At 42.2% G+C, this 12,023-nt stretch overlaps 1 protein-coding gene across 1 annotated transcript in view; it reads right to left on the reverse strand.

Annotated features, from left to right (window-relative positions):
* The window catches only part of EPM2A (EPM2A glucan phosphatase, laforin), a 48,698-nt gene extending 37,854 nt beyond the window's left edge, over positions 1-10,844 (reverse strand). The window contains exon 1 of the mRNA XM_081940592.1: positions 10,536-10,844. Coding sequence (XP_081796718.1) covers positions 10,536-10,803 — 268 coding nt within the window. The 5' untranslated portion in view covers positions 10,804-10,844. The remainder of the gene's footprint in view (positions 1-10,535) is intronic.
* Positions 10,845-12,023: the final 1,179 nt, after the last annotated feature.

A 12,023-nucleotide genomic window follows, 5' to 3' on the forward strand; every position in this document is an offset into this window, starting at 1 on the left:
CAACGACGCCTGTCTGCGCTCCACCAGCTCGGCTGGGAACGGAGATGTTTCCTCAGCGGAGCGGAGCGCCTGAAAAGTCTTTTCAGGTGCTCCGCTCCGCTGAGGAAACATCTCCGTTCCCAGCCGAGCTGGTGGAGCGCAGGCAGGCGTCGTTGCTTCGCCAGGGCCGGGCAAAACTGTACTTCCGGTTTCAGCGCCGGAAGGGAGCGCGAGAGCCAGGTGGAGCGCTGAAAGGGAGCGCGCAAGCCAGGTGGAGCGCTGAAAGGGAGCGCGCGCGATCCGGTGCGATCCAGCAGGAACCCACCACTGATGTATGCAATGGGCAATTCAAATTTTTGCCGCTGTACATGTCTGTGAATGATCATGAAAGCTCCATGAGTATTGATTTTACAATCAGAAATTAATTTTATCAAGCAGATATATTTGCAAATATGGAATCTGTGAAAGACGAGAACTGATTGTTTTCTGACAGTGAAAATGATTAAGGAGCCCTGATGATGTATTGCTTAGAACACAGCATTACATGCAACCTCTGCCCACAGCCTGGAATTCCATCTTGATGGGGTTCGAGGTTGACTCGGCCTTCCATCCTTCCATGGTCAGTAAAATGAGGACCCAGATTGTTGGGGGCAATATGCTGACTCTGCAAACTGTTTAGAGAGAGCTGTAAAGCACTGTGAAGCAGTATATATGTCTAAGTGCTATTGTATTGCTAATCAGTGGAATGGCTTGCCTCCTGGAGTTGTGGGTGCTTCAATCTTGGAGGTTTTAAAATTAGCCTGGACAACCATTTGACCAGAATGGTATAAGGTCTGTTGCTGGAGGAGGGGATTGGACTAGAATACCTCTGAAGTCTCTTTGACCCTTGTGATTTTATGTTCTATGTTTATCTTACCTACTCAACCTTCGTTCTCCTCTGAAAATCTCCTACGGAACAGGGAGCCCTCCAGAATGAAATAAGAGATGATACCAAGTATTACGGTTAGTAAGGGAAACTGACTATGACCAGATGCCCAATTTAATTGCAGAGAAACATTTTCCACTAAAGCAAAGCCAACACATGATACAGCCCAAGATTTTTTTGTTGTGTCCTCCTTTTTCTTATCTAATATTATAATAATGAAAGGACATACAATGCTAAGTAAGGATCCATTTTGTTTAGCTATTCCAAATATTTGGCTTCTATATTGGTATTCAGGTCTTTTATAGATAGATACCTGTCTCACTTTGACTGAGAATTTACTTACAGATTACTTAGAAAGATGTCTCTTTCAAGTGAAGCATGGCGGAATAGTGATTGTTAGTAAAGAACTATGACTATTAACATAGATGGTTTAGACCACTTGACAGTGAATCTATTTGACTTATACAACTCACATGTATCATTTAAAAGAAATTTTGCTTTGTTGGTATGGTTGATCTTTGGTCCCTGCTTTTCAGTTGTTTCAATGGTGGTGGAGTGTTTTTATAATGATTAAAGCATACCACATTAGGCCTCATTGATTTATACTGGTTAAATAGGCCAAAAGTAGCTCCCATTTGCTATCTTGAAAAATGTATTCTTTATTATGGGAAAATTCTAAAAAGGGAGAGAGAGAGAGAAAAAAGCTTTTAAATATCGTTAGAGGCGATAGTGGTGATAAGATAAATCTGTCTTGTTTGCAGAGTTATCTTTCTTCATGAAATTTGTTCCAAAATGTTGTTTAAGAATACAGGGATTATCCTGATGAATTATGCCAATCCTTTATGGATATGTCTCTCAGAAACTCAGACATAATATGGCACTGCCTTCTGCTGTTGTTCTTCCAGGAAATCATCATCCCATAGCAAATTTTTAAGGGGATCTCTTTATCTATCATAGCTAATTCCACTGAGAAAACTATCCACCATATAACTTGTCTAATTCTCTTTTTAATTTAAGTTAATAGCATTTAATTTAACTTAACTCTATTACCATGATTTGTGATGATGAAGAATTACAAAAATTAAGCATGGATGATGTGAAGCAGCATTGCTCTATTGCTAATCATTTTTATAATCCAATGGTGCCTTTGCAAAAGCAAGTGCTTAGTCTCACATAAGAAGAGACATTCAAACTTCACCTCCCCCCCCCCCCCCAGTAGATACTTTTGGGATATATTAACACTGTTTTGGGAGAGGAGTTCCTAAATCTCAGAAGCTTTTCAGCTGATAAAGACATCTGTAGCAAGTGGGCATAATCAGTGTCAAAAGGGTATCTTTAGTGACACCATTTAGTATACCAAATAGTACTCAAAAAGCAAGTCCCCATATGAAAATATTTTGGGCACCCAATCTGGACCTCTCCTTTTTGACTGGGAACACAGCAACACAACTTTTCAGCAAACATTGCTAAAATCCCACTGCAGATTCAAGACTCTGCTGGGAAAAGCTGGACAATAATGTTTCCATTTGAGCATAGTATAGACAACCTTTAAAGCAGGAATGGTTGAAGTTCTTGAAAACTTTGGTGCACTGCTAGAAATCCTCCAAACATTTCCACTGAACTGAATTCCTTAATGTGACAGAAAAGGAATATTATTAAATCCATAAGCTGTTATATTCATTTATTTTGATTTATTATAGCTGCCCATTCTGATAAACTCAATATGGCTTACAAAATCTAAAAATGTGTCAGATGGATCTTCAGCATGGGTTTTCCCTTTGATGCATGTTTGCTATCGGCTGCCATAGAAACGGGGTGTGGAGGATATGGCATTGGGGTTTGGGAAGTGAGCTGGTGTGATGAAGGCCCATGTAGGAAAAAAGGGAGGTTTGCTCTCAAGAATTACTGCGCTGCTGAATGGCGTTGTTTACACCCAATCACGGCCAACTCTCCTAGATCTCCAGATATACGAAAATACCTGTACTTCACATGGCACTATGTGGGATGTGGATTGGATTTTTGGCCTGGGTCCCTGGGGGTGTGGATTTGGGGAAACTTTCAACATGTAACTTTCACACCTTTTGAAGCAGATCTTACTTTGGTTTCACCACTATCATTTCAAACTCAGTAAAAGTACCTCTTCTATACCTCAACGGAATCGGGGGGTTTCTTTCTTGGGTTTTGAACGGAGGCAGGTCTGATAAAATGTTATAAGCCACTAAAAAGCTGTGGCCCCACCTTCTGGAACAGCATCTCTGCAAACATAGGGACAGTGCCCTCTCTGAGGTTCCAGAAAGCTTCAAGATTTCATTCAGGCCTGGGGTTAATGTACTATGGGTCTTCTGTTATAAGTCCTTCTTATTACGATGGTTATTTTAGTTCAGGCTATTTCCTATCTTTTTTCTCTATTTTCCTCCTTTAAACACACCTACCCACTTGCCATTTTTTCTTGCAAAAAACTCTTTCAAATGGATGCACTCTGGCACAATTGCCATTTTTCTTGCAAGAGTCTTCCAAATGGAAAAATGGCCTCCTCCTGTCTCCTACAGCTCCATAAATTCAGTGGTCCGGCAGACCTTTTCATTCTCCTGACAGTTCAAACCCAGTGGTATCTCCTTCAGCATTTCAGTATTTATTTCATAACCTCAAAATCATATGTCATATTTGTCAGAAAGATAGGAAAAAATGGCAAGTGTGTTGGTGCGTTTAAAGGAGGAAAAATAGAGAAAAAGACAGGGACAAGGGCTTCAGAACAACCTCTTTTGGATAAATGCAGTATGAGGGTTGGAGGAGAGAAGATTTTATTGGATGCAGTAGGAGGCTGGAGAAAGATGGGGAAGAAGAATTGGACACAGGGAGAAAGCAGGAATGTATAAAGGAGAGTTGTGGACGATCTTAGCTCAAATAGACAGCAGGCAGCCAGAATAAGAAAGGTCTAAGTACAATACTCCACGGTCATCTTGATGTGACCAGCTGACCTCCACCAGCTCACCAACACCCAGTCGCCTCTGCCAACACACCTCAAATATATAATCTATATTTTTTAGAACCCTCCCTAGATGCCAAGCTCCCAAAACCAAGAAAGATCCATTGTGATTCTTCAAAGCAGATTTCTTTATTGCCCCTCACCCACATACAGAATCCAAAAGCAAATTGTCAGCCACATAAAGCATATACTGAGAATTATTAGGGAAGAGCCATCTTAACCCTCACACAGACACACAAACTGAGTTATCTCTTGTTCCTCTGGAATGCATTCCCTGCCTCTTGAGGGTCCAGACTATATTCCATCACAGTAGATGATGGACTACCACCTACTCAACAGCATTGCTCCTAAAGGAGAGGTTGGAGACCAGGGATAAGTGATCAAATACCTTTAAAGTGGGTATCACTACACCTTCCCCTTACCCAACTGTTCATGCCCTACCTAACAATCTGCAGGAACCAGGACAGACATGGATTGAACAGACAAATGGTAGTGTTCAGACTGTAGAGGATCTTATCCACTTGCTCCAGTTCCACAAACTTGAAAGGATCCCAGACCACGCCAATAGATTTGCCTCACTCTGCAGTTGGGAGTCTTCTCTAACTACCGGTAAAAAGATTCCCAAATTGTATAATAATCAGTTTGTTCTTTCTCTTTGATAGCCAATGTCAATCTGTTCATTTCTGCACATTCTAATATTTTCCTAATCACATTCTCCTCTGTAGGGATCTCTTCACTTTTCCAATTTTGTGCAAATACAATCCTAGCTGCTGTTATAACATGAATAATCAAATATACATTTTCTTTACTATAATTTTCTGGTAAAATCCCCAGCAAAAATATTCCAGGTTTTAAGTCAATATGTTGTTGTATCATTTTTTCCAGCCACGTATGTATTTTAGTCCAATATTTTTTTGCTTCGGCGCAGGTCCACATGTGATAGTACAAGTCCAGTGTCTGGTGGCATTTCCAGCATTTAGCTGATTTATCTTTAAACATCTTCACCAGTCTTGCCGGTGGCCAGTGCCATCTATAAAACATCTTATATAAATTCTCTTCCTGCAGCTCTTTCTGAGTTCCTGGACCTGATTTCTTGGCTGGTACAGAATTCCCTGTTACTTTGTAGAGGCTAAAGTTAGAACATGGACAACAGTATTATGTTTCCTTCTTACATGATTGCTCTTTAGAAATTGAGCCAGAGTGAAACCAGAGAGAAGCCATATTCTGTCATCTATTTGGATAACCTGTTTAGAGATGAATTCCTAATATCTGTCACTTCTATGAAGCACTATTAACAGATTCTAAACAAGTTGGAAGTAAGCTAAATTAGTATGCATGTTCAAGGGACCTTTCAAATATATATTATACAATCTATACAAGTCCATGATCTAATGACACAGAAATATGTATGCTTTAGAATAGTGTAATAAAGTTAATGAATAATGCTTAAAGCTATTTATACGGCTGGAGTGGCTTGTCTAAACTACTGCTGACATTTGTAACTGAGTATTCCTTCCTTCCTGTGAAGTAAAAAAAAAAGTTTAATTACTTACTCTGATTTTCTTATTTGTCACTGTAAAAAGAAAATCTGTAACTTGTAGTGGGGTAATTCAGTCTTCGCATTTAGAGACAGGTTCTAGGAAAGGACCCTGAGTTCATAACTGTCATGATTATCTGTAAATGACCAGGCTGAACCCGAGAGAGAGGTCAAACATGTTATTAGTCTCAAGTCCCTTCACGCCCACAAGAGATCAAAGCCCACCTTGAATTCCATTGTCCCTTATCTATCGCCAATTTGCTTTGACCAATAGTAATGTAATATTTAGTCTGACACACAAAAATGGATGCATGCTAGACCTTGAGCTTACTTTGGAATTGTTGATGAGTGATCTCTATATAAGGGGTGTGTGTGTGTGTGACACATTAGATTAAGTTCCTTTTGATTGTCACATACAGATAGTCCTTGCTTAATGATCAGTTGCTTAGTGATCAAGTTATGGCAAACCCCCCTGCTTCCTGAAGGTACTTTCGAGCTAGTTTTGGAGTTCCAGAGCATGTATTTTGGGTGCTTGGAAACCAACTTGCATTTATGGCTATTTGCAACAACCTGTGATGTGATCACGATTTTTGGCATTTTTGGCATTTACTTCGTTTCTGTCAAAAAAAGCACATTCAGGATTTGTTTAGTGACTGTCATGTTCACTTAATGACCACTACAAAAAAAAGGGTTTTAATATCAGACAGGGTCACACGGTGACCCACTTAACAATTGGCTTGATTTATGACCATATTGTAGTTACAGAGGGCTACCTGTCATTCCTGGACTAAATGAGATTTCATACTGGCCACTCCTTGTGTGAGGTGGGTGGATTTATTTCGATGGTATGTCCCAGGCATCTAACAAATCTAGAGGGTTTCAAAAGGCACTTGAGGATTTCCCCTAACAACTGGCAAGCAATTCTGCTAGGTATCTGGAATTCGGAAATTCATGATTGCTTTCCATTCATGGGCTAATTTTGGGCTTACGAGAACTTCTAGAAGATGAAGCTGTAGAAGAGATACCTGGAGCACAAACAGAGGAAGATGAGTGAACATTAGATGAGAGCCCATGTTCAAGACTCCATTGTGGCAATAAGAACAGTGAGAAATGACACTAAGAAACGGCATTGGGCATTTGGTTCAATGCCTTTTATGGCTCTCAATTGGAGGGTGTGACTATTATGTTATCCTGGACTTCCTGCAAGGGTTGGGAATTGCAGACACAATCCTCCAGTGATTCCATTCTTTCCAAACCATAATCCCAGCTGGTAGCAGTGAGGAAGATAGGGTCTCTCCCCCCTGTTGTCCATGGGGTTGCCTTTGAAGCACCACCCAGAAATTGATTCAAAAAGCAGCAGCCCATGTATCAGAGTTGCTATAGTCATCTAAATCCTATTTTACAGTAAGTTCACTGACTGCCAATAGATTTCTGAGTGCAATGGATTTTGAATGCATAATTCTCTTTAAGCAGCTTCAGGGTTGCTCTCCTCCTTCATACTCTTGGCAAAATCTGTTGATTTTGAGGGTAGGGTATCACAGGCAATGTTTCTTGGTTGCAGCACCTGCATTAAGGGTGGGATCTTTGCTGCTGACTTTCAGGAAATTATTACACAATGAGTTAATCCATAAGGCATTGAGGAAATAGTGTGGTCATGGCTATATTTACTTATAGCAGTATAAAAATACAACAGATTATAAATATATTCCTTCCATTTATTTCTTTTACATAATTGAAAGAGGCAGAAGAAAAAGAAGAGGCTTTCAATTCCTTTAAAAGAAAAAGCATCTTTATCTTTTATCAGTCACTATTCCGATGTTCTACAAAAATGATCAAGTTCTAGTCCCACTATGCTGTAGAGAAACTGAGATTTTCAATTCTGGTACAACAGTGACACTTAGTGGATTTAGGAGACATTAATTTTATTTGACTATTTGCTTATATGAGAAAGGGAATAAAAATAGAGAAATGGAAAATAGGGAGGGGGCATTCAAGAAAGATATAATGACACAAAATACTTATTTCTACATACATAGCTTTAAATATATCTCACTTTTTGAGGGATCTCCTTTTAGGGCTAAAATTCCCTATAATTCAAAGTGAAGCATTAATCCAACTGTTATCATCCATTTTTGCAGGTATGAATGAGAGGCAAATTTCCATTCCTCCCACAACTTAGAAAAGAATGAACAGACCAATTACTGTGTTTCCCTGAAAATAAGACATGGTTGACCCCCAAAATAAGCGGTTGACCTTATTTTTGGGGAGGTCTTATTATTTTTGAAGTGCAGGAGGCCGCGCGGGTGGTCACCTCATGGTTGCTGCTGTGTTGCAATATTTTCGGGGAAGACTTACTTTAGCGCATGCACTCAAAAGCCCAATTGTGCTTATTATCCCGGGAGGTCTTATTTTCAGGGAAACAGGGTAGCAAACCCAGAGGAAACAAAGAAAACGGGTCTCCTTCAGCCTACTGGGGCACTTGCCTCTGTGTGTGTGTGTGTGTGTGTATTGGGGGTGGAGTAATGGTGAAGGCTGCAGCAAGCAAGGTTTTGCACACTTGTTAGTTTGTTATCCCACCTTGCATGCTATTAGAAAAGCTACAAAGATAATGCAAGGTATATAAGTAAAACAAGGAAACTGTTCCATTGATTTGCTGCTTCACTCAACTCTTTCCCCTTTCCTGGGCTTGTGGTAAGGGAAGCAATATTTCTTACTTGGAAGCAATGCCCGGCTTTAGGCCTTTTTTAAGAGATAAAGCAAGGCATTATCTTCTGCAGTGTCTCAACTTACTCACCAGGGAAAAAAAGGTGAATATACCAAGCCAAAGAAAGAGCCAGATAATGCAGATGAAACAATATCGTCCATCCTGCTGTGAAATTGCATTTTTCTTTCTAATATTAATGGGGGGAAAAACTTTGAAAACTGAATGTGAACTATGGAACCCCACTCAACTTTGGGTTATCTGCAGACTTTTTAAATACAGGTAGCCCTTGACTTATTACCATTTACAAAAAAGATAGTAAAACTGTGTTGGTCACATGATTCATGACTCATGATGGGCAGACTCCATTATGTAAATCAGGGATTATCTATATTACTTCAACATCCCCACCAAGTTGATAAAAAATATTGAACTGCAGAGTTGTCTGGCGCTCCCATTACTGTAGGTATAATCCCCTCCCAAGATGGAGCCATTAATGGGCATTTTTTTGTTGTGGTGGTTCACCCAACCACGAGTCTATCATCTAACTTCTATTTTAACATTTTGTGAAAGGGGATATAGTCAGCACTCAAAATCTAAGGCTTTGCTGAGTCCAATTACAATCTATCTACAGAATTCCCCAGATTTACTATGCTAGCAACTCCATCGAGGAAGGAAATAACATAAATGTGGAATGGTAAGTTTACAACAAATCCATTATGGCTCCTAGTCATTATAGCATGCTACCAACTGCTCACAAGCACGTTGTAATGAATAGTTCTTCCCACTATATTACACAGAGGAATAGCGGGCATACTCTAAATACAACATTCCTGAAAAGGACAGGTAATCAAGTATGGGGTAATGGTGAAGATCAGGGGTGGTTTGCTGCTGGCGTTACTGCCGGTTCGGTGTGCGTGCGTGTGCAGTTGCCTGTAAATAGGTCTGCACATGTACAGAAGATTAAAAATGCCAGAAAAACCATGTCACGGCGACCTGGAAACTGGTTTGGGGGGGGGGGGGGACAAGCCTGCCATCCCTACCGGTTTGGCAACCTAGTCACAATTTCCACTATCGATTTGCCCGAACCGGTAGCAACCCACTTCTGGTGAAGATGTTGATCCCAGACCCAGGAGGCAGATTCAAGTCTACCTTCAGCCATGGATATTCACTGAAGGAAGATGGGTTAATAACTCCCTCTCAACCAACCTATCCAGTGGGCTGTTTTGAAGTATACCATATATGGAAATCTATACCACCACAGGTTCCTGGAAGAAAGGCAGGGTACAGAACAAATAATCATGGAAGACAAAACATCCTGCTCATGGTTTGTAAACAGCAATAGCTTCTCATACATTTGCTGTGGAACATACAATTCTAGGGGCATTTGGGGCCAGCTGGCAGTACAGGACAGCAGTGACTACTCAGATTATTGCTTGATAATATCTCTGGGCCTCTTCTGAGAGCATCATATGTCATGTATGTGAGATAGGTGGTTATATAAATGTGATGAATGAATAAATAAATCTGGGGCCATCTGTCAATAGAGGGTAGCAATGACTCTTCCTATTATAACTTCTCTGGGCCTCACCACCAGCTTCTTCAATGAGAGGCCACGAGTAGCAAGGACATTTTTTCCTACTACAGTGACCCAGAGAAGCTGGGCAAAAGCAAGCTTTCTCTTTTGCACACTTCCAAACTCCCAAATTCCTAGGGGTTCGCCTTTGCCTATTCCTTGTTGGGAATGGGCCAGCTTACCACAGCCTTGCTGGGGCCAACTCACCACAGTCAGTTGGCCACGGGACAACTCAATTATGGGTCAATTTAACAATTCTATTTAATTATTTAAAATAAAAAGAAATATTTTAATGTTTGCCATTCACATTTCGTTCGGTCCCTCCTTTGGCACCCTTTCTTTCATGCTCCTATTCCTCCGTTTCTTGGATATTAGTATAACTCTTGTCCCACAGGGAGTTGTCCAGTGGCGAGATGGCTGTGGCAAGTTGTCCTGCAACAGGTTGGCTGTGAAGAGTTAGCTGTGATGAGTCAGCCATGGCGAACTGTCATAAACCCTATTCATTGCTTACTTGGGCTCCTGTCTTGTTGCAAAAAAAGAAAGCAAGCAGTAGGTAAGGTGCCTGACTAGGTGGCTCAGTGACTAAGACACTGCGCTAGTCGATCAGAAAGGTGGTTCGAATCCCTACTACAGGTCTCCTGTGTGAGCAGGGGGGTTAGACTAGATGACCTCCAAGGTCCCTTCCAACTCTGTTACTGTTTAAACTTGTCGCCGTTCCCCTTCTTAGCAGGAGGTAACGCGGGGACGCGGACGCGATTCTATCCCCGCAAGCGAGGGGGCGCTCGCTCGCGGCCGTGTCCCTGGGGAGCGCGCGCGCGAGACTTGTGTTACCTTCCCAGACGGCGTCTCCCATCTCGAGCCGCCTGAGGAATTTGTACCAAAAGGTGCCCGCGGCTTCTTCCTCGCCGGGGAGCGCCACCTCGCCGAGCCACAAGACTGGTTCTTGAGCGGGCAAGGGAGCCAGCGGCCGGCTGGGCTTCATAACCAGCGCGCGCTTGGGATCCCATTGACCCAGCTCCGGCCGGGACCCCGACACGCAAAGCACCGTCCCGCCTTCAGACAGACGGGCGGGAAGAATCACCCCGAAACGAAACAGCATGGGCGCCCTCGGACCCAGTAGACATAGAGCAAAGACCCTGGTGGGGGGGAGGGGGAGAGGAGGAGGAGGGACGCGCGCAGGGAGGTTTCTCGTTCCACTGCGGGGTGCCGGTGACGTCACCGGCCGCCGCCACGTTCTATGGAGCGAATAGGGAGGAGAAAGGTGGGCAGGATTGGCTGGTGAAGGCCACGTGACTTGGCTGGCAAAGGTGAAGGCCACGTGACTTGGCTGGCAAAGAAACTTCTGTAGCCACAGAGCGCTTTCGAGCTGCAGCGTCTGTCTGCGGCCTTTTACCCTCCGTTTGATCCCCGAAGGATCGAGTTCCGAGGAGTCTGTACGGCCCGGGAAAGCCGCCGTGTCCTATAGCGAGCTCCCCTCCGCCTGCAAAGGGAAATGGAAGGGAGAAGTGCACGCGTTTCTCTTTCTCCACCGATCTTCCCCGGCGGGAGGGGAGACTCCGAGGACGGTGCGCAAAGCAGCTCCCAGGAGGAAGAATCGCTGCTGATTTAGGAGGATTTCCTGGGGGCTTGATAAGAAAGACCCAAATAGACTGGACGCTGCTTAGATTTGTCGAGATTAATCTGGAGATACCCTAGCTTTCCCACTTCCAAGCAGAATAAATGTCTTGCTGCCAGATATGAAGGCAGGCTCCCAAATCAAAGATACAAAAACAGAAATCTCGCAGATTCCAGAGTCCTTCCAAAAGTTGCCGCGGATGTATAGGTTTTAAGGGAATTTGGGATTAAGCATTTCTATTGTGTTTAAATTATTAAATTAAATTTTCCTGAACTCGCCTTCCTGTTGAAGGGTATCCCGTCTGTATGTCAATTAAAGCCAAGTACAGCCCATTCCCCCCAAATGTGTTCCCACCCGAGGAATCAATTCAGTCCTCAAAATGGAAATGCTTACTCTACGTAATTGTTTGTTACTTTTTTAAGGCTTGAGATGAAAGAATTAAAATACCATCATTTAGTGAAATACATATATTCCTCTAATTTCAAAACTCGTAAGAGATGATGATGGAATCCAGGTTACAATTAGATTTCTTGGAAACTTTCTTCTGCCTTCTCATAGATTATTGGACAAAGCATTTACTATTTCATGGTGTGCTCTCAAATTATTTATTAAAATCTTGAATCAAGTATTGAGGTAAGAGAACATCTTCCTACGAAATCAGGAAGTTGTTTTGCAAATCTAATAGATGACATTTGATCACGTAT

The sequence above is a fragment of the Natrix helvetica genome, assembly GCF_964273705.1.
Source record: "Natrix helvetica genome assembly, chromosome: 2".
NCBI classification, from domain to species: Eukaryota; Metazoa; Chordata; class Lepidosauria; order Squamata; family Natricidae; genus Natrix; species Natrix helvetica.